General features: G+C 38.3%; 2 protein-coding genes across 8 annotated transcripts in view; both read right to left on the minus strand.

Moving 5' to 3' along the window:
• The window catches only part of LOC145425228 (protein TANC1-like), a 192,904-nt gene that overhangs the window by 69,651 nt on the left and 99,436 nt on the right, over window positions 1–23,817 (minus strand). The window lies entirely within an intron of this gene.
• LOC145425227 (uncharacterized) lies at window positions 11,796–23,708 on the minus strand. 6 transcript variants are annotated; one of them, XM_080298183.1, is made up of 7 exons: window positions 23,601–23,708; window positions 15,756–17,802; window positions 15,435–15,571; window positions 15,123–15,345; window positions 14,475–15,004; window positions 14,184–14,320; window positions 11,796–14,097 (listed from the first exon to the last, which is right to left on the minus strand). In XM_080298183.1, the coding sequence occupies exons 5-7, from the start codon at window positions 14,925–14,927 to the stop codon at window positions 13,509–13,511; spliced, it is 1,179 nt and encodes a 392-aa protein (XP_080154309.1). In that variant the 5' UTR covers window positions 14,928–15,004; window positions 15,123–15,345; window positions 15,435–15,571; window positions 15,756–17,802; window positions 23,601–23,708; the 3' UTR covers window positions 11,796–13,508. The 6 variants fall into 6 exon arrangements, 3 of the variants coding, with proteins under 3 accessions (XP_080154309.1, XP_080154310.1, XP_080154308.1); XR_013905899.1 differs by lacking the exon at window positions 23,601–23,708 and having other exon boundaries at window positions 15,157–15,345; window positions 15,756–21,621; XR_013905898.1 differs by lacking the exon at window positions 23,601–23,708 and having other exon boundaries at window positions 15,756–21,621.

A 23,817-nucleotide genomic window follows, 5' to 3' on the forward strand; every position in this document is an offset into this window, starting at 1 on the left:
ACTTAGAAGCCACGAATTCCCCAATATGCAAATTTGAATACCTGGAGCCCACATACATGATTGGCTGGCTGGGAAGCTGTGCAGGCCCTGATTTGTGGATTTGAATTCCTCAGCCCTCAGATATGATTGGCTGGCTTAGAAGCCATGAAGGCCCCAATATGCAAATTTGAATGCCTCAGGACACATATATGATTGGCTGGGAAACCGTGCAGGCCCTGATTTGAAAATTTGAATTTCTCAGTCCTCACAGAGGATTGGCTGCCTGGGGACCTGGCAGAAATATATAGAAATACTATGATTAAGCATAAATACTACATTTAGTAGAAATACTATGTTTTAGCACAAATACTATAAAAAGCAGAAATACTATAATTTAGCAGAAATACTATATTAAGCACAAATCCTATAAAAAGCAGAAATAGGATGATTAAGCATAAACACTACATTTAGTAGAAATACTATGTTTGAGCAAAAATCCTATAAAAAGCAGAAATACTATATTAGGCACAAATCCCATAAAAAGCAGAAATAGTATGATTAAGCATAAATACTACATTTAGTAGAAATACTATGTTTTAGCACAAATAGTATAAAAAGCAGAAATATTGTAATTTAGCAGAAATACTATATTAGGCACAAATCTTATAAAATAGCAGAAATAGTATTATTTAGCACAATAGTAATAAGTTAAACAGAAAAATTGGAAAAGCAAAATGGACAGCTGAAAAAATGCTGAACATGCTGAGGGTCCCTCAAATATACTTGTTAAATGAAAAAATCAGCAAAAAAATGCACAGGGAGAGAGAAGTAAGTTTCTAGGTCAGCCTGGGAGCTGCTGAATTTGAATCCACCAATCAGAGAGCCTGTGTACTTTTTCCCGCCAAAACATGTGCCTCTTTTTACACACGCAGCACAGAGAGGCACAGGATTATTGCAGCCTATTTCTCATAGTGAGGACTCCCCTCAAACAAATGAAAATAATTTCCTAACCGTAGGGGCTAGAGCGGTCATTCTTACACCGTTTTGTTCAGAAGAGATGGGGGAATCTTCCAGTGTTTACAATTTATCATTAAAATATGAATTATTAAAGATATTTGACTTCTAATGCACCATAACTGAGTAGAGCGAAGCAAAAACTGCCTTGACTTGCCCTCAAACAACGCTTTCTAACTCGAAATCTATTTGGAGTATCGATATCATTCTTTCACCGTAAGAGACAGCAGGGTTTGGTGAACAATCATGGAAATTTTCAGGTCTCTGTGGAAATCCAACAAAAAGTTATGACGAGAGAAAAAAGTGGTTCATTTCCACAGTTTGAAATCTGAAGAAATCTGAGCGAAGGACAAATTTCCTACCCTCAAACAAGTCCAACTCATTTCAGAACGGTAATAGGTGAGAAAATAATTCTTGAATTGTGAGCGTCACGAGTGTCTGAAGATATACCGGGACAAGCCTCATGTCTTAACTTTGCTTCGTTAAGGAGATATGACGATTCGAATATGCCTCTCATTACAGAAATGCAGCGGTGATTTTGAACAAACTCTCCATTGACTTTATATGGAGAGTTTTCTGACCTTGTGTTAGTCTGAGGAGATTTGCCAAAATTATATAAATCCCACAACAATGATGGTGACATTTTCTGAAAGCCAGCAAAAATACCTACGTTTTGATGTATAATTTGTGGAAGTTGAGTGAAAATTGAGCAAGTAGCAGGAAGTTGTTCGGACATGAAGTGAAAATTGCAAAACCTTCAGTGGCACACTGGAAGCCAAGAGCATAGCAACCATAACAACACATGTATTTTGTGAAAAATCACAATTTTGCAACTCAAAACTTTAAGAGGCATAAAAGTAAAACAGTAAAAGATTTGAAAAAGCTGAATCATACCTGAATAGCCCAATAATTTGTGAACATTTTAAAATTTGAATGGTTGTTCTAGGTGAAAGTATGAGGAAGTAGTTAAGTTTCAAAAACAAGCAAATTTTAGCAGAATTGCTGAAGTTTCCCATTCATTTCAATGGGACAAATTAAAGGAAAAAAGCTTAATATTTTAAAAAGTATAATAGCAAAAAATAGCAAAAGTCATAGCCGGAAAGAGCAAAAATAGCAGAATAGTTTAAAATTTGAACGGTGAAAATCGGCTGAAAATTGTGGAAGTAGTTCTACGGCGAAAAGTGTACGGAAGCAACTTGAAGAATAATAATAAAGAATAAAGAGAAACAGGAACTCAATAGTGTGGATGCTTAAAGCATCCACACAACTAGAAAAATTTGCATTTCCTGCGAAAATGCAGTGTGGATGCTTAAAGCTGAAGCTGTATGCAAAAAGTAGCTGAAAAAGCTGAAAAGTTGCAGAAATTGTAAAAACTTTGCAGAAGCAAAAGAAGTTTGCTAAAATGGAATAACTTAGCAGAACTGCAATATCTTAGAGGAAACATAATACTTGGCAGAAATACAATAGCATAGCAGAATTTAGCAGAAATATTGTAACTTACCAGAAACATGATAACTTCTCAAAAATACAAGAATTTAGGAGAAATAGTATAAGATAACAGAAAGAATATATTTAGCCAAAAATACTTAAACATTACAGAAACACTATGATTTAGAAAAATAGTACAACAGAGCAGAAATATTGTGATTTACCAGAGACACTGTGATGAACTATGAATATTGTAATTTTAAATTAAGACTATGTTTTAGCACAAATATTATAATTTGGCAGAAATACTATAATTTAGCAGAAATACTATATTAAGCACAAATCCTATAAAAAGCAGAAATGGTATGATTAAGCATAAATACTACATTTGGTAGAAATACTTTGTTTTAGCACAAATCCTATGAAAAGCAGAAATACTATATTAAGCACAAATCCTATAAAAGCAGAAATAGTATGATTAAGCACAAATCTTATAAAATAGCAGAAATAGTGTGATTTAGCACAATAGTAATAAGTTAAAAAGAAAAATTGGAAAAGCAAAATGGACAGCTGAAAAAATGCTGAACATGCTGAGGTTCCCTCAAATATACTTGTTAAATGACAAAAATCAGCAAAAAAATTTATGACTGCCACACAATTACAAATATGTACACATGAGGAAACACACATGCACAGAGAGACACACACACAAGATCCAATTCAGTCAACCAGTCTAAATATATTGAATTTGAATCTTACAATGGGATCATCCCATTAAAAGGCTTTCTCTCTCTCTCTGTCACACACACACACAAACACAAACACACACACACACACACACACACACACACACACACACACACACACACACACACACACAGGGAGAGAGAAGTAAGTTTCTAGGTCAGCCTGGGAGCTGGTGAATTTGAATCCACCAATCAGAGAGGCTGTGCACTTTTCCCCACCAAAACAGGTGCATCTGTTTACACACGCAGCAGCACAGAGAGACACAGGATTTTTGCAGTCTATTTCTCATAGTGACGACTCCCCTCAAACAAATGACCGTAATTTCCTAACCGTAGGGGCTAGAACGGTCATTCTTACACCGTTTTGTTCAGAAGAGATGGGGGAATCTTCAAGTGTTGACAATTTAATATTAAAATATGAATTTTTAGAGATATATGACATGGATGACTTGTTGACTTAGAAGCCACGAATTCCCCAATATGCAAATTTGAATGCCTGAGACCACATATGTGATTGGCTGGCTGGGAAGCCGTGCAGGCCCTGATTTGTGGATTTGAATTCCTCAGCCCTCAGATATGATTGGCTGGCTTAGAAGCCACGAAGGCCCCAATATGCAAATTTGAATGCCTCAGGACACTTATTTGATTGGCTGGGAAACTGTGCAGGCCCTGATTTGAAAATTTGAATGTCTCAGTCCTCACAGAGGATTGGCTGCCTGGGGACCTGGCAGAAATATATAGAAATACTATTATTAAGCATAAATACTACATTTAGTAGAAATACTATGTTTTAGCACAAATATTATAAAAAGAAGAAAAACTATAATTTAGCAGAAATACTATATTAAGCACAAATCCTATGAAAAGCAGAAATAGTATGATTTAGCAGAAATACTGTATTTAGCACAAGTACCGAAAAGTACCAGAAATACTATGATTTAGCAGAATAGTAATAACTTATTGAAACACAAATGCACAGAGGGACACACAAACACAGGCTCTAATCCAGTCAACCAGTCTAACTATGTTCAATTTAAATCCTACAATGACATGCTGTCAAATAAGGGCAGGGTCCTCTCTCTCCCACTAAACACACACACACACACACACACACACACACACACACAGGGAGAGAGGACTAAGTTTCTAGGTCAGCCTGGGAGCTGCTGAATTTGAATCCACCAATCAGAGAGGCTGTTTACGTTTTCCCGCCAAAACAGGTGCCTCTTTTTACACACGCAGCACAGAGACATAGACCTGCTTCTTTCAGTTTATTTCACATAGTGAGGATTCCCCTCAAACAAATGACCATAATTTCCTAACCATAGGGGCTAGAGCGGTCATTCTTACACCGTTTTGTTCAGAAGAGATGGGGGAATCTTCAAGTGTTGACAATTTATCATTAAAATATGAATTTTTAGAGATATACGACATGGATGACTTGTTGACTTAGAAGCCACGAATTCCCCAATATGCAAATTTGAATACCTGGAGCCCACATACATGATTGGCTGGCTGGGAAGCTGTGCAGGCCCTGATTTGTGGATTTGAATTCCTCAGCCCTCAGATATGATTGGCTGGCTTAGAAGCCATGAAGGCCCCAATATGCAAATTTGAATGCCTCAGGACACATATATGATTGGCTGGGAAGCCGTGCAGGCCCTGATTTGAAAATTTGAATTTCTCAGTCCTCACAGAGGATTGGCTGCCTGGGGACCTGGCAGAAATATATAGAAATACTATGATTAAGCATAAATACTACATTTAGTAGAAATACTATGTTTTAGCACAAATACTATAAAAAGCAGAAATACTATAATTTAGCAGAAATACTATATTAAGCACAAATCCTATAAAAAGCAGAAATAGGATGATTAAGCATAAACACTACATTTAGTAGAAATACTATGTTTGAGCAAAAATCCTATAAAAAGCAGAAATACTATATTAGGCACAAATTCCATAAAAAGCAGAAATAGTATGATTAAGCATAAATACTACATTTAGTAGAAATACTATGTTTTAGCACAAATAGTATAAAAAGCAGAAATATTGTAATTTAGCAGAAATACTATATTAGGCACAAATCTTATAAAATAGCAGAAATAGTATTATTTAGCACAATAGTAATAAGTTAAACAGAAAAATTGGAAAAGCAAAATGGACAGCTGAAAAAATGCTGAACATGCTGAGGGTCCCTCAAATATACTTGTTAAATGAAAAAATCAGCAAAAAAATGCACAGGGAGAGAGAAGTAAGTTTCTAGGTCAGCCTGGGAGCTGCTGAATTTGAATCCACCAATCAGAGAGCCTGTGTACTTTTTCCCGCCAAAACATGTGCCTCTTTTTACACACGCAGCACAGAGAGGCACAGGATTATTGCAGCCTATTTCTCATAGTGAGGACTCCCCTCAAACAAATGAAAATAATTTCCTAACCGTAGGGGCTAGAGCGGTCATTCTTACACCGTTTTGTTCAGAAGAGATGGGGGAATCTTCCAGTGTTTACAATTTATCATTAAAATATGAATTATTAAAGATATTTGACTTCTAATGCACCATAACTGAGTAGAGCGAAGCAAAAACTGCCTTGACTTGCCCTCAAACAACGCTTTCTAACTCTAAATCTATTTGGAGTATCGATATCATTCTTTCACCGTAAGAGACAGCAGGCTTTGGTGAACAATCATGGAAATTTTCAGGTCTCTGTGGAAATCCAACAAAAAGTTATGACGAGAGAAAAAAGTGGTTCATTTCCACAGTTTGAAATCTGAAGAAATCTGAGCGAAGGACAAATTTCCTACCCTCAAACAAGTCCAACTCATTTCAGAACGGTAATAGGTGAGAAAATAATTCTTGAATTGTGAGCGTCACGAGTGTCTGAAGATATACCGGGACAAGCCTCATGTCTTAACTTTGCTTCGTTAAGGAGATATGACGATTCGAATATGCCTCTCATTACAGAAATGCAGCGGTGATTTTGAACAAACTCTCCATTGACTTTATATGGAGAGTTTTCTGACCTTGTGTTAGTCTGAGGAGATTTGCCAAAATTCTATAAATCCCACAACAATGATGGTGACATTTTCTGAAAGCCAGCAAAAATACCTACGTTTTGATGTATAATTTGTGGAAGTTGAGTGAAAATTGAGCAAGTAGCAGGAAGTTGTTCGGACATGAAGTGAAAATTGCAAAACCTTCAGTGGCACACTGGAAGCCAAGAGCATAGCAACCATAACAACACATGTATTTTGTGAAAAATCACAATTTTGCAACTCAAAACTTTAAGAGGCATAAAAGTAAAACAGTAAAAGATTTGAAAAAGCTGAATCATACCTGAATAGCCCAATAATTTGTGAACATTTTAAAATTTGAATGGTTGTTCTAGGTGAAAGTATGAGGAAGTAGTTAAGTTTCAAAAACAAGCAAATTTTAGCAGAATTGCTGAAGTTTCCCATTCATTTCAATGGGACAAATTAAAGGAAAAAAGCTTAATATTTTAAAAAGTATAATAGCAAAAAATAGCAAAAGTCATAGCCGGAAAGAGCAAAAATAGCAGAATAGTTTAAAATTTGAACGGTGAAAATCGGCTGAAAATTGTGGAAGTAGTTCTACGGCGAAAAGTGTACGGAAGCAACTTGAAGAATAACTAGAAAAATTTGCATTTCCTGCGAAAATGCAGTGTGGATGCTTAAAGCTGAAGCTGTATGCAAAAAGTAGCTGAAAAAGCTGAAAAGTTGCAGAAATTGTAAAAACTTTGCAGAAGCAAAAGAAGTTTGCTAAAATGGAATAACTTAGCAGAACTGCAATATCTTAGAGGAAACATAATACTTGGCAGAAATACAATAGCATAGCAGAATTTAGCAGAAATATTGTAACTTACCAGAAACATGATAACTTCTCAAAAATACAAGAATTTAGGAGAAATAGTATAAGATAACAGAAAGAATATATTTAGCCAAAAATACTTAAACATTACAGAAACACTATGATTTAGAAAAATAGTACAACAGAGCAGAAATATTGTGATTTACCAGAGACACTGTGATGAACTATGAATATTGTAATTTTAAATTGAGACTATGTTTTAGCACAAATATTATAATTTGGCAGAAATACTATAATTTAGCAGAAATACCATATTAAGCACAAATCCTATAAAAAGCAGAAATGGTATGATTAAGCACAAATACTACATTTAGTAGAAATACTTTGTTTTAGCACAAATCCCATAAAAAGCAGAAATACTGTACTATGATTTAGTAGAAAAACTATAATTAATCAGAAATACTAAATTTAGCAGAAATACTATATTAAGCACAAATACTATGAAAAGCAGAAATAGTATGATTAAGCATAAATACTACATTTAGCAGAAATACTATATTAAGCACAAATCCTATAAAAGCAGAAATAGTATGATTTAGCACAATAGTAATAAGTTAAACAGAAAAATTGGAAAAGCAAAATGGACAGCTGAAAAAATGCTGAACATGCTGAGGGTCCCTCAAATATACTTGTTAAATGACAAAAATCTGCAAAAAAATTTATTACAGCCACACAATCACAAATATGTACACATGAGGAAACACACATGCACAGAGAGACCCACACACAAGATCCAATTCAGTCAACCAGTCTAAATATATTGAATTTAAATCTTAGAATGAGATCATCCCATTAAAAGCCTTTCTCTCTCTCTCTCTCTCTCTCTCTCTCTCTCTCTCTCTCTCTGTCACACACACACACACACACACACACACACACACACACACACACACACACACACACACACACACACACACACAGGGAGAGAGAAGTAAGTTTCTAGGTCAGCCTGGGAGCTGGTGAATTTGAATCCACCAATCAGAGAGGCTGTGCACTTTTCCCCACCAAAACAGGTGCATCTGTTTACACACGCAGCAGCACAGAGAGACACAGGATTTTTGCAGTCTATTTCTCATAGTGACGACTCCCCTCAAACAAATGACCGTAATTTCCTAACCGTAGGGGCTAGAACGGTCATTCTTACACCGTTTTGTTCAGAAGAGATGGGGGAATCTTCAAGTGTTGACAATTTAATATTAAAATATGAATTTTTAGAGATATATGACATGGATGACTTGTTGACTTAGAAGCCACGAATTCCCCAATATGCAAATTTCAATGCCTGAGACCACATATGTGATTGGCTGGCTGGGAAGCCGTGCAGGCCCTGATTTGTGGATTTGAATTCCTCAGCCCTCAGATATGATTGGCTGGCTTAGAAGCCACGAAGGCCCCAATATGCAAATTTGAATGCCTCAGGACACTTATTTGATTGGCTGGGAAACTGTGCAGGCCCTGATTTGAAAATTTGAATGTCTCAGTCCTCACAGAGGATTGGCTGCCTGGGGACCTGGCAGAAATATATAGAAATACTATTATTAAGCATAAATACTACATTTAGTAGAAATACTATGTTTTAGCACAAATATTATAAAAAGAAGAAAAACTATAATTTAGCAGAAATACTATATTAAGCACAAATCCTATGAAAAGCAGAAATAGTATGATTTAGCAGAAATACTGTATTTAGCACAAGTACCGAAAAGTACCAGAAATACTATGATTTAGCAGAATAGTAATAACTTATTGAAACACAAATGCACAGAGGGACACACAAACACAGGCTCTAATCCAGTCAACCAGTCTAACTATGTTCAATTTAAATCCTACAATGACATGCTGTCAAATAAGGGCAGGGTCCTCTCTCTCCCACTAACACACACACACACACACACACACACACACACACACACACACACACACAGGGAGAGAGGACTAAGTTTCTAGGTCAGCCTGGGAGCTGCTGAATTTGAATCCACCAATCAGAGAGGCTGTTTACGTTTTCCCGCCAAAACAGGTGCATCTTTTTACACACGCAGCACAGAGACATAGACCTGCTTCTTTCAGTTTATTTCACATAGTGAGGATTCCCCTCAAACAAATGACCATAATTTCCTAACCATAGGGGCTAGAGCGGTCATTCTTACACCGTTTTGTTCAGAAGAGATGGGGGAATCTTCAAGTGTTGACAATTTATCATTAAAATATGAATTTTTAGAGATATATGACATGGATGACTTGTTGACTTAGAAGCCACGAATTCCCCAATATGCAAATTTGAATACCTGGAGCCCACATACATGATTGGCTGGCTGGGAAGCTGTGCAGGCCCTGATTTGTGGATTTGAATTCCTCAGCCCTCAGATATGATTGGCTGGCTTAGAAGCCATGAAGGCCCCAATATGCAAATTTGAATGCCTCAGGACACATATATGATTGGCTGGGAAGCCGTGCAGGCCCTGATTTGAAAATTTGAATTTCTCAGTCCTCACAGAGGATTGGCTGCCTGGGGACCTGGCAGAAATATATAGAAATACTATGATTAAGCATAAATACTACATTTAGTAGAAATACTATGTTTTAGCACAAATACTATAAAAAGCAGAAATACTATAATTTAGCAGAAATACTATATTAAGCACAAATCCTATAAAAAGCAGAAATACTATATTAGGCACAAATCCCATAAAAAGCAGAAATAGTATGATTAAGCATAAATACTACATTTAGTAGAAATACTATGTTTTAGCACAAATAGTATAAAAAGCAGAAATATTGTAATTTAGCAGAAATACTATATTAGGCACAAATCTTATAAAATAGCAGAAATAGTATTATTTAGCACAATAGTAATAAGTTAAACAGAAAAATTGGAAAAGCAAAATGGACAGCTGAAAAAATGCTGAACATGCTGAGGGTCCCTCAAATATACTTGTTAAATGAAAAAATCAGCAAAAAAATGCACAGGGAGAGAGAAGTAAGTTTCTAGGTCAGCCTGGGAGCTGCTGAATTTGAATCCACCAATCAGAGAGCCTGTGTACTTTTTCCCGCCAAAACATGTGCCTCTTTTTACACACGCAGCACAGAGAGGCACAGGATTATTGCAGCCTATTTCTCATAGTGAGGACTCCCCTCAAACAAATGAAAATAATTTCCTAACCGTAGGGGCTAGAGCGGTCATTCTTACACCGTTTTGTTCAGAAGAGATGGGGGAATCTTCCAGTGTTTACAATTTATCATTAAAATATGAATTATTAAAGATATTTGACTTCTAATGCACCATAACTGAGTAGAGCGAAGCAAAAACTGCCTTGACTTGCCCTCAAACAACGCTTTCTAACTCTAAATCTATTTGGAGTATCGATATCATTCTTTCACCGTAAGAGACAGCAGGGTTTGGTGAACAATCATGGAAATTTTCAGGTCTCTGTGGAAATCCAACAAAAAGTTATGACGAGAGAAAAAAGTGGTTCATTTCCACAGTTTGAAATCTGAAGAAATCTGAGCGAAGGACAAATTTCCTACCCTCAAACAAGTCCAACTCATTTCAGAACGGTAATAGGTGAGAAAATAATTCTTGAATTGTGAGCGTCACGAGTGTCTGAAGATATACCGGGACAAGCCTCATGTCTTAACTTTGCTTCGTTAAGGAGATATGACGATTCGAATATGCCTCTCATTACAGAAATGCAGCGGTGATTTTGAACAAACTCTCCATTGACTTTATATGGAGAGTTTTCTGACCTTGTGTTAGTCTGAGGAGATTTGCCAAAATTCTATAAATCCCACAACAATGATGGTGACATTTTCTGAAAGCCAGCAAAAATACCTACGTTTTGATGTATAATTTGTGGAAGTTGAGTGAAAATTGAGCAAGTAGCAGGAAGTTGTTCGGACATGAAGAGAAGACTGCAAAACCTTCAGTGGCACACTGGAAGCCAAGAGCATAGCAACCATAACAACACATGTATTTTGTGAAAAATCACAATTTTGCAACTCAAAACTTTAAGAGGCATAAAAGTAAAACAGTAAAAGATTTGAAAAAGCTGAATCATACCTGAATAGCCCAATAATTTGTGAACATTTTAAAATTTGAATGGTTGTTCTAGGTGAAAGTATGAGGAAGTAGTTAAGTTTCAAAAACAAGCAAATTTTAGCAGAATTGCTGAAGGTTCCCATTCATTTCAATGGGACAAATTAAAGGAAAAAAGCTTAATATTTTAAAAAGTATAATAGCAAAAAAATAGCAAAAGTCATAGCCGGAAAGAGCAAAAATAGCAGAATAGTTTAAAATTTGAACGGTGAAAATCGGCTGAAAATTGTGGAAGTAGTTCTACGGCGAAAAGTGTACGGAAGCAACTTGAAGAATAATAATAATAATAAAGAATAAAGAGAAACAGGAACTCAATAGTGTGGATGCTTAAAGCATCCACACAATAATAAAGAATAAAGAGAAACAGGAACTCAATAGTGTGGATGCTTAAAGCATCCACACAACTAGAAAAATTTGCATTTCCTGCGAAAATGCAGTGTGGATGCTTAAAGCTGAAGCTGTATGCAAAAAGTAGCTGAAAAAGCTGAAAAGTTGCAGAAATTGTAAAAACTTTGCAGAAGCAAAGGAACTTTGCTAAAATGGAATAACTTAGCAGAACTGCAATCACTTAGAGGAAACTGTAAAGCTGAAGCTGTCTGCTGAAAATAGTTGAAAATAGCTGAAGAAGCTAAAGAAATCAAAGTCAGCGTTTAAAAAGTTGTTGAAATTTTAATAACTTTGCAGAAGAACATCAAGTTAGCAAAAATGTAATAACTTAGCAGAAATGCAATAACTTAGAAGAAACATAACAATTCAGCAGAAATGTTGTAGTTTACCAGAAGCTACAACTTAGCAGAAATGTAATAATTTATTAAAAAAATTAATAACTTGGCAGAAATATTACAACTTACCAGAACTGCTATAATTTTGCAGAAATGTAATTATTAGGAAAAAAATGTATACAGATAACAGCTGAAAACGATGACGTAACCTCAAAGTTACTTGTTTAACTGTGAAAAATGACCAGAAACATTAGAAAAGAAAGAAAACCAATTCAATTCAATTTATATAGCAACAAATCACAACAAAAGTTGCCTTAAGGCGCTTCATAGATACAGAGAAAAACCCAACAATCATATGACATATGACCCCCTATGAGCAAGCACTTTGGCGACAGTGGGAAGGAAAAACTCCCTTTTAACAGGAAGAAACCTCCAGCAGAACCAGGCTCAGGGAGGGGCGGCCATCTGCTGCGACCGGTTGGGGTGAGAGAAGGAAGACAGGAATACCAGCCAGCAGATAAACTGATGTGAAACAAAACCAAGGTAAAATTGCAGAATTTACACAGTTGGTGAAAGGTAAAAATGGCAACAAAAAAACCCCAAACAAACAAACAAAAAAAACAAACAAACAACATTTAGTTAATAAGTGCACAAGATGATTCGATGATAAATATGGTGAATAATAATCACTGCCCTGCGTTAGAGAGTGACTTATGATGATGTATTAATTGGCTTAACTTTACCTCTAACAGCTTTTCACATAGTGCTGTGACCAGGGTGAAATCCATCATAAAGTAACTGTAAACAGTAGAACCATTAGCATGAATGTTATGGTTCTACTCTGATCAAAACTCAAGTCAGCTGTGTGACCTGATATAAAATGATAAAGAGGAACACATATAAATGACCTTTATGAACTTTTCAAAATGACTTTATATGTCTGACCCATTATCTATATATATTAGAGCAGATGTGGAAAACCACTGTTAGACCTACTCTATACTAACACAAACACAGTCAAAAATTCATTGCTAGTGTGACATGTGGTCCTTTTTGCCTTTGACCAATGATATGCTGGTTACTTGGACCAGTTTAGTATTTGCTGTCACAGAGGAATGTTAACCATAAATCCAAAAGACAAAACTGAAAAAATATGTTAATTGCAAACATGTTTTTGCTTAGTAAGAGGATTGAAATTACATGGAAACTGTCACCTTAAAGCCTCATTGTAAATATCATCACAAACAGATGTTTTCCACACGGTTAACAAAGCTCCACCACATCCAATCACTGCATATAAATCTAAAAGAAAACAACAACAAATAAAATGTAATTAACACAAGTGAAGTCTAAGGAGCTTGGAAAGAAAAGCGTCTGGACTTCTTTGAGTTCCTTGAAGACGTTTCACCTCTCATCCGAGAAGCTTCTTCAGTTCTAAGGGTCAATGGTGGAGAGTCCCAGATTTAAACCCAGTGGGAGTTTCCCCCCAAAGAGGGGCAAAGAACCCCCTGATGATCCTCTACCTAATCACATGAGCCAAGGTGTGAAAGTGGGTGTGGGTCCCAATCAGCCAGGGTTTCGGGTGAGCTCATTGTGAAACCTGGCCCCACCCTATCATGTGATTTCCCGAGGTCAGGAAATCACCCACGCCCACTCCCAGGATGTGAGTGGACGTTACGGTGTCTGGGGAGGGAACTCAAAACTGGATTATAGATGGCAGACAGTTGGTGTCGTAAACCACCGCCTCTGTTTAAAGATGGTCGCTCACAGTGGACGTAAATGGCTTCTTTCACTCCTCCATCTGTCCAAAATGTGAACATTGGCATCCTCAAAGACTGACCTTTGTCCTTTAGATGCAGATGAACTGCTGAGTCTTGTCCCGTGGAGGTGGCTCTTCTATGTTGTGCCATGTGCTTGTGAAGTGGCTGTTTGGTCTCTCCGATGTAGAAGTCTGGGCATTCCTCGCTGCACTGTACAGCGTACACCACATTGTTAAGTTTGTGTTTAGGAGTTTTGTCTTTCGGGTGAACCAGTTTCTGTCTGAGTGTGTTACTGGGTCTGAAGTACACTGGGATGTCGTATTTGGAGAAAACTCTCCTGAGTTTTTCTGATACACCGGCTACATAGGGGATGACAATGTTGTTGTGTCTGTCTTTCTTATCCTCCCTCGCTGGTGTCTGATGTTCTTTTCTGTGAAGCTGGAATGCAGGCACACTGGACGAGCTTATTCTAAAAAATACAGAAAAAGGAACATTTTAGTTGTGTTAAGGCCTAAAAACTACAAATAAGTTATACAATGAACAATATTGAAATACCTTATAGGTGCTGCAGGCCATATAACCAGAATCCAGAGCAATCTCACACTCACATGATGGTGAGGAAAGACATGAGCTCTGCAGTGAGGTTTGAATGTCTCAGTTGGAACACTGAAGAACTCAGAAGACAGCAATACCTGCACAGAGAGACAGAGTAGAAAAAGCATAGATTTGTAATCCATAATGTGAATTAAAACTCAAAAAGTGTCAACAAGTATAATCATTTGAGTGTGGAATTATTTATGCAATAAACAGGATTTAAATTAATTAATTGAATTAAAAAACACTGACATGTGTCCTAATTACTCCAAGTTTATGTTCCAGAGGGTGATGGGAGTCAAAGAGGAGGTACTGGTCCGTGTGTGTGGGCTTCCGGTAAACTTCGATGTTGAGTTTGCCGTTCTCTTCAATGTGCATAGCGCAGTCCAGGAAAAGCAAACAGTCGTCCTTTGTGTCTTCCCTGGTGAACTTGATGTTTTTATCCACGGTGTTAATGTGCGCAGTGAAGGATTCCACTTCTTGCCTTTTGATTTTGACCCAGGTGTCATCTACATATCTGTACCAGTGGCTGGGTACTCTTCCTTTGAAAGAGCCAAGAGCCTTCCTTTCCACTTCCTCCATGTAAAGGTTGGCTACAACAGGTGACACAGGGGAACCCATGGCACAGCCATGTTTTTGTCTGTAGAAACTCTCGTTGTATTTGAAATATGTAGTGGTGAGGCAGAGGTCTAACAGTGTGCACATCTGATCGGGTGTGAAGTTGGTCCTGTCTTCCAAGGAGCTGTCTTCTTGCAGTCGTTTTCTGACAGTCTCCACTGCCTCTGTAGTGGGTATGCAAGTGAAGAGAGAGACTACATCAAAGGACATCATGAGAACCTTCACAGACATGACACAAGGGAAGACTTTTGATTTAATAACTAAGCTTAAAACAAGTGTTACCTTTGAATATTTGTGGGAAAAATCTGATGCTAACCCAAGAATACAAAGCCACACTGGAAATGATGACAGGCTTGCAGCCCTCTGTCTTCCTGGAGTGAGGTGCCCGATCAGTAGAAGTGAATTGACAGAAGTCAGTGTCTGTAAGAGTGGCCAAACACTGATACTCTGTCCACTTGCGTAGAGTCTAAGAAGCTGGAATGCAGGCACACTGGACGAGCTTGTTCTAAAAAATACAGAAAAAGGAACATTTTTTTTGTCTGTAGAAACCCTAAAAACTACAAATAAGTTATACAATGAACAATGTTGAAATACCTTATAGGTGCTGCAGGCCACATAACCAGAATCCAGAGCAATCTCACACTCACATGATGGTGAGGAAAGACATGAGCTCTGCAATGAGGTTTGAAGGCCTCAGTTGGGACACGGAAGAACTCAGAAGACAGCAATACCTGCACAGAGAGACAGAGTAGAAAAAGCATAGATTTGTAATCCATAATGTGAATTAAAACTCAAAAAGTGTCAACAAGTATAATCATTTGAGTGTGGAATTATTTATGCAATAAACAGGATTTTAATTAATTAATTGAATTAAAAACACTGACATTTTTTTTTATCAAAGATAAAGAATGATACCTCTCTCTGCTCTGAGGATCACTGAGCATCTCTGACAGGAAATACAGTTTCCTCAGTATGAGTCATCATTGATGGTCTCAGAGGTGTGTAGTGTGGTAGCATGATGATGGTCTCCAGATCAGGCAGGAGGTCAGGTGATGGGTGTGTCATCTTCTCCATTGAAGACACACTGGTATGGCAATTCATAACACAGCAGTCTCCTTGTGGCATGTAGTTATCTGTGCAGTCCAGCACTGATGGATCAGGTTTGGCTCAGCAGTTCATGAAGATGGTGTCTGAAAAAATATATCTAACAAAACACGTGCTTATAACACCACCCACCCAGCTCAGCCCCCAAGTGTCTATGTAATGCTGGTATGGGGTGTCGGTTACTAAGTCTAATTAGTGCATCAGAAAGCGGGGGCTACACCTAAAGCCCACACTTTTTGATGTCTTTGTTTATTAGCAGCTTTTTCCAGCTGCTCAGAGAATTCTGACTTGGCCTTTATCCACCCAAACCCAAACCCACCCGGATAAAGGCCAAGTCAAACTCACACACCATACCAGCATTACATAGACACTTGGGGGCTGATCTGGGTGGGTGGTGTTAAACTGTAGTCGGGAACTTTCAGAAAACTATCCATTTACTTCTAAATCAGTTTTTATACATATTCTGTAAGCTGTACTAATGTTTTTCTCTACATAATGTATCATTATAGACATCTCTGGTAGCGTAAAGATAGTTTATAACTTTTGACATTTTTTACCTGTAAAACATGATAAGCAAAACCTCATTCATCACAAAAACTTTTGATTCTACAAAAGCTACTATAATCAAGAAAATATAATTGTCTGTATTTATTCATGTGAGCCATAATAAATACCTGCATTTATGTGGGATTTATTTATTTACTATTTCATATTTTCAAGCCCTTGGAGGGGAAGATCTCGTTTGTTGAGCTACATACGTCACAGTAAAAAGATTTAGTCATTTAAAACATGAGAATAAAAGAAATGATGTTGGTTTAATAAATGTTGCAGCACATTTCAGATCAGAGGTGCATGATAGCAGATGTTCTCTGCTCTGCATGAAGTTCAGCAATGATTTGGTGAAATGATTAATAACATTGCAATAAGAAAGGGTCTTCTGACAGACAGAGTAGGGAAGACCCTTTTTTCAATGAAAAATCTTTTTCATGCTCTACAATCAGTAAACTCTGTAACAAACATGATCTGTAATTGTTTCAAAACTCACCAGACGACTTCATGATTGGCTCGAGGACAGGACACAAAAGACAGGGTTGTGGTAACTGTAATATGATCTCAGAACACCTGAATACAGACATTTCTGTGGCTGAGAAATAAAAATGAGGTCAAGCAGGGTGTTCTTGTCTGTAGTGGCAGAAGTGATCAGCTGTGAATACCCTCTCGACTGAAACTGCTCCAGAATCTGTTTTCTTCCACTCTGCAACTGGTTCTCATTAAAATCTCCACACACAATGATTGGGTGACAGTCCATTATTTCAAGTGAATCTAAAAGACTTACCAGGTTTTGCATGAATGGTGTCAAACTGTAGTCAGGGGGTCTGTACACAACAGCAATGAGTGCAGGGAATGGAGCCTGAACCTTCAACACTAAAAACTCAAGATCAGTGACATTATGCAGATACTGTTTTACCTGAACCTGAAAATGATTCCTCAAATACACAACAACTCCCCCACCACTTCTGCTGGCCATGTGAGGAAAGTTTGTGTAGGACACATGTCTGTTGCGTTTGAACATGGTGTAGCCGTCCAAATGAAGACTGTCTGCAACAAAGGAGCCTTGAAGGTGAGACTCAGTGAGACACAAAACATCTGCTAAACACATTTCATGATGACTCTTGATGTCACTGATGTGAGATGGCAAACCCTCCGTATTGTGATGGATCAGTGTAAGAGTGTCAAGTCTGCTGGCTGTTTCTCTGACCTGAAGAAGAGGCATCATTTCCTCAACACTGGCTTGTCTCATGGTTTGGAGCGCTGCAGTTACCTCGGGATTGGCGTAAATCTTTTTCTCATCCAAGTCCTGCAAATAGAGTCCACTGAGAGACGTCACCCTGCTGAGAGCAACGTAAGCCATACCTGGTTCAAAAATGTTCTTCATTGAAACTACAGCTGTCTGTGTTGTAAGACCCTGAGTTTTGTGAATTGTGCAACCGAATGCTAGCTTTACAGGAAACTGTCTGCGTACCGCTCCTTTAAACTTCAGACTCTCCTCTGCTCTCTCAATGTAAACAAGATCATCAGATGCTGCATTAGCACTGCGGTTGTGTCTCATAGGCTGCCGGTTGTCCATCCTGAGCCCCAGTTTAATTATGTGTCCATCATTTTCAGATCTCACCACCTTTACCAGTATACCAAAAGCACCGTTGACTAAACCGTTTAGTGTGTCCAAGTTTCTGGTCAGCATGACTCGAGCTCCTTCAGCAACATTCAGAGTGTCAGGTAAATCATTTCGCCCACCTGTAAATGGTTTGTCTCTTCGTTCCATTCTGCCTGTACATTTATCCTTCTGGAAATCGTCTGCATTGATGATTATGATGTTTGAATGAAGCTTCTTCAGGGTATCTGTGTTATGGGATTCCACATTCTTGTTGGTGGCATAAATGTGTAAGACCTCAGTTGGACATTCTTCTGGTGCAGTCACAGCCTGTGACAACAAATCTCTGTCGCACTGAGAAAGCTCATCTGTCTTTTCTTTGACTCTAATCCTGTTCAGCATCTCTGCAAAGGCCACATCATCTTTCTGACGCATGATCTCGGTTAGAGTGATCATCTGAAAATGCTCCTGCCATAGGTCAATCTGTTCTGGATCGTAAACACAGAGAGGTTTAGACTGTCGCACTGGTGGCAGCTGGTAAAAATCTCCAACAGCTAAAACTGACATTCCACCAAAAGGTCTCTGAGTGCCTTTGATTTGTTTCAGTCTTGCATCCACATAAGCAAAAAGGGGTTTTGAAACCATTGAAATCTCATCAATAACAATAATTTCAGCATTCATCAGCTCAGATCTGACTTCATCCAGTTGGTTACCAAGTCCTTGAATGGGTGGTTTCAGACTCCTGGGTAGTTTCAGTAGAGAATGTAACGTAGAGCCACTGATAGAAAAAGCTGCTGTACCGGTAAATGAAGTCAGTAAAACAGTTGGATTTGATATGTCAGCTTCTTCTGCATTAGCAGGCAGTCTGCTCAGGATCTTTGATGCTTCAGAATGAATACACTTAATCAGATGTGACTTTCCAGTTCCTGCACCACCGTTGATATAGAAGAAAAATGGATCTGGGTTCAAACCACAAACTCGCTGAATACACCAGTCTCTTATGGCATAGAACACGCAGGCCTGCTTCTGGTTCAGATTCTGATACATTACACGTACCACGGCTGGATCTACTGCAGGTTGTTCTCTGACGGCTCTGATCTTTGTTACAGCATCAGACTGACGACTGTAGTCGGGAACATTCTCCTGTTCGTTCTCATCATCAGAATGTCTCTCAGGAAGATTCTCATCGCATTGCAGCCTCACAACTTCAGATTCAGGAGCAAGATTACACCATTCATCAATCACAACATCCCTATTTTGTTCAAACTCTTCCAGTGCACTCTCAATATCCTCAGAGTTCTTCTCATACTTGTCTTTATTTCTTTTCACAACCCTTTTCACAGGCTCACTGTGGTCTGAACATGGAAGTCGTACAAAACCTGAGTTGTAGAAGGACTGATAGGTTTGGAACCCTTGTGGTTTCAGTTCCTGCTCTGATCTGTGTGGAAGGTAAAGTCTCAACAGTCGACCATAATATTGCTCAGGATCTTTTTCCTGTGAACAGTGGTAATATCTGATTATAGCTGGTTTATCATTCTTTCGCCTTTGTACAAATCCAAGCTGGTTTAGAAGAGGAAGCACATCTTTTCCTTCATTTGGACCACTCACCAACCTGCACAAGGCAGCAAAATCAGCCAGTGACATTTCCTCATATTCTGGGGTCTCAGGTCTGCATTTGTATTTATCACTCAAACTTGTCATCCAAATATTACAACTGTCGTGTGTTGTGCTTTCCAGGAAGCTCATGGGCCGACTCATTTTTACTGGGTTATCATCTGTTGGTACAAATACAACACTGCGGGAACATTTTTTCATTTTTAGGCCACAGACTCGAGTCACACACTCCTGTGCGCTGATTTCTCTCTTTTTTGAGTAAGCCTGCATCACAGCTCTCATTTCATCACATTCATTGACGGTGTTCTTATCAGAGTTGTCAATAACTGTCTTCAGGTATTCAGAGAGGCCAGATTCTTTCTTTGTTATATATTTACAGAGGTATTCTATACATGAATAGGCATTCAAAATGAATGAGACATCTAAATTAGAGTTCCAGGCTTCAAGCAGGTCTGGGTTGTAATTGTTGATCCAACACTCATTTGGGTCACGTTTCAGAATCAGAGCTGTTTTCTTGTTTATGTCTTGGAGGCATTGTTCATACTCATTCATTGTTAAGTTGCATCGTGACAGAATCTGCTCTATGGTGAGGGAAGCAGCTTCAGGTTCCTTCAGCAGGTTCAACAAAGGTCTGAGTTTGGCTTTTGCAGCTTCAGTGTCTGAATCCTCATCCTGTCTCACAATCATTGTTCTTGTGGCTGGTGGTTTGGGAAACCCAAATCTACAACCAGAGTTCACACTCTTAAAGCATGTCTTTGTGTGGTTTTTGCTGTGCTTTTGTAGCTCAGTGACTTTTTTGTGCAGTTCAGGTTGTTTTTCTGGATCAGGGAGTTGAGCTGAGATGTATCTGTCCACAAAGTCACAGACAGTTTGGTCATCATCCACATCTGCTTCTACCTTTTCTCGAATCCACAGCAACATGTGTATATGTGGACTACCTCTGTGCTGGAACTCAACTCTGTAAAAGTAATCAATGATCTCACCAAGGGGCTGTGCAGGAGAAAAAAGCAAATCTCTGAACAAAGCCTCAACACGTTTATCAAACATTCGCATGGTGGTTACTGGATTTGATCTTAGAATTTCACACTTTTCTGACCAGTCCAGGGCTTCAAAATCAACCTCTTCACCTTGCTGTCTCTTTATTGCTTGAATCACTTCAGGCCATCTCATCTCAGCAGCAGAGAAAGTGACAAAGAACTGAGGTGTTCCTATTTGGCGAACCATGCTGAATAGATCTCTGGTAGTTTTCTGCCAGTAAGCTGGAGTTCCTCTGAGTGGCTGCATAAATCTGATTGCATCTTTATTTCTTACCAGCTTCTCTACTTCTGTCTTACTTTGTAACATTCCTGATGTGATTTTGCGTCCATCTTTGGTCATAGTTTTACCTTTCCTTAGCTGTATTGTCATGCTGGAATTAGCCAAATGTATTTCAGTGACAAACTGTGAGAAAAACAAGTAATTTGTGTCTTTAGCAAATCTTGCATCAATGTTGAAAAGCCTTGACTTGAAGTAAGCACTTGGTGTGAGCTTGAGACGTCTCTTTTCATCCAGTGTATTCTGACCAGTAGGAAACTGCACAGGAAATGCCATGGCTTCCAAATGAGGAGTTCTGAAGAAGCTAACAGGATTGTTTCTTTCTGCAGGAGCCACACAATATGTGTTATCAGTGAAACAGAGAATCTCTTCTGAAATGTCTACAGGCTGCAGACAACTTTCTAGAGCAAAACCTCCATTGCTCAAATCACTTTCTGGTTCATCTGGATTTTGTTCCTCTGGTTGTTCATCACAGGATTGCATATTAATATCTTGGTCACTTTGAGACTCACTTTCACACAAAAGGGCATCTTTTTCATAGTTGTCAATTTCCATTAAATCTGCTTCATTATAATCATCACTTGCCATGCTGGCTTCATCACTGCTGTCATCATCAGGTAACGTTGGATCACAAAGCAATGCATCATCTCTGATAATAATATCTGTGTACTGTGGATGAATTTGTTTCAGTTTACGCAGAGCTTGAATGAGTTTAGACCAGGTGACAGTCTGGAACAGCTGATGGCCTTTGTAGCACAGTCGTCTTTTCAGCTTTATCCTCATGATCTGTGATTGGCTTCTGATCCTCGGTAAACTGTCAACTGTTTGTTGGACCTCAGATGGTACACACACCACATTACCACGTATGAGTCTCTGTCTCCCCTTTGGAAGAGGAATAATCTTAGCAAATGGTATGCATTTGGCAATCAGATGTCTCTCCAGAATGTTGAGATCACAAAGTTCAGCTGGAATATCCTGCAGTTCTAAACCATTAACAGCAGCAAGCCTGGGCATGCATCCACTTTTGAGGGAACTGTGACATGTGTGACAGATATACTCTTTTTTTCTCTCAACAGGAAAGCTGCAGTGATCATGACATGCTTCATCACACACATGAACAAATTTACCAGTTAGGCACTGATGAGCTACAGTCTGGTGTTTTGAGTAATTTTCTCTTTTGCAGATTTTCACCTGATTAGGAAAAGAAGCTTTTAGACAAACAGTACAAACATAAGATGGTGCTGACTTAATGTTTGATCTGAAACGAGATATGGCCTCATTCATTAAAGTGTTCTCTGGATGACACTGTAAAGTCTCAGCTGGTCGATGCATCTGGCGATATTTCCGTTTTATATTCATTGCACATCTGATATTATGCATCTGTCTGAAAGAAAAACCGTTCCAATATTTTACTCTCATTCGTTCTCTCATATTGTCCTTGTGTTGTTGCTGAAATTGTTTTTCTTCTCCATAACGCTTAGTCAGATAAGATCGTTTTTTCTGTTTAAAATCTTCACTTTTTTTATATAGGTTATATACATATGACCTCATGTAAGCTTTATGTTTTTCTCTGAATTCAGCACAAGTTCTGTAATTTCTTCTTATACGTTCCTTCTGCTGTTCTCTAAACATAGGAAATTGTCTATAAGATTCTTTATATGTTTTTCTCATACGTTCCTTCTGCTTTTCTCGGAATAAAGAATCGTCTTTATACATCCTTATGACACATTCTCTTTTTTTCTCTCTTATTTTAGCACTTTCTCTATAGGTTCTTCTGAAATGTTCTCTCTGTTTCTCTCTATATGTAGCATTTAGTTTATACAGATATTTTTTGTACACACTCTTCTTCGGTCTGTGATCAGGATCATTAGACTTTCTACTACAACCTTTTTTCTTTGCCTTAAAACTTTCATCAAAAGTGTACATCTGCCTTTCTTTCTTTTTCTGATTTTCCTTTCTCTGTGGTAGTTTTTCTTGGGCTAATAATCTTCTCCTCATTTTTTGCCTTTCCTGTTTATTACGTTTCAGCAGTTTATCTGAGAGTTCCTCTGTTGTCTTAGTTAAACAGGAGGCACTGTTTGAATCATTCTGAGGAACAGAATCTGATGTTACCTGCGTTTCTCTCACAGAAGATGCAGATGCTTCTTTTTCTAAATACTCAGAAGGAAGATGGTTGTTTTCAGTAGCAGCTGTCTCATTTGAATAATCCACTCTGGATGATGTCACTTCAGTCGTTAAAGTGTCTCTCACAGTCTTCTGTGTCTGGTCAGTAGATGTTTGGGAGTTTATTTCATGAACAACTTCATTTAAAGCTGGTGCTGGAACAGTTGTAGCTGTTTGTCTGTTTTCATCAGCATCTCTTTGGTCAGCAGCGTTTTCACTGTGAAACTCGATGGGCTGTAGCTCATAGGTACAGGTTGGTGCGATGCTAAACATTCGGTACAAACGTTTGATCCTGTCAATCATGTCATTAAGACGTGTGAACTTCAACATAACTGCAGTTCCACCACTTACACTTGGCGATAATGGCATACCAGTAGACTTACGTGGGTGAGGGTCAAAATATGCATATTCACCTGAAGTCAGCCTGCTAACAGCGATGACTGTTCCTCCCATGACTAGCAAAGCATAGCGAACGTCTGAAGCCAAACACTGTAATCCCTGTTCAAGGCTCGGAAAGTGATCTGTACCATCAAATGTACCGTAATGAGCAAACTGAGACATGTCGACTTGATACTCGTGTGTGCGGCTGGTAACAACTGAGGGAAGTTCATCGCAGGCTAGAAACACACT

The sequence above is a fragment of the Astatotilapia calliptera genome, chromosome 3, assembly GCF_964374335.1.
Source record: "Astatotilapia calliptera chromosome 3, fAstCal68.1, whole genome shotgun sequence".
NCBI classification, from domain to species: Eukaryota; Metazoa; Chordata; class Actinopteri; order Cichliformes; family Cichlidae; genus Astatotilapia; species Astatotilapia calliptera.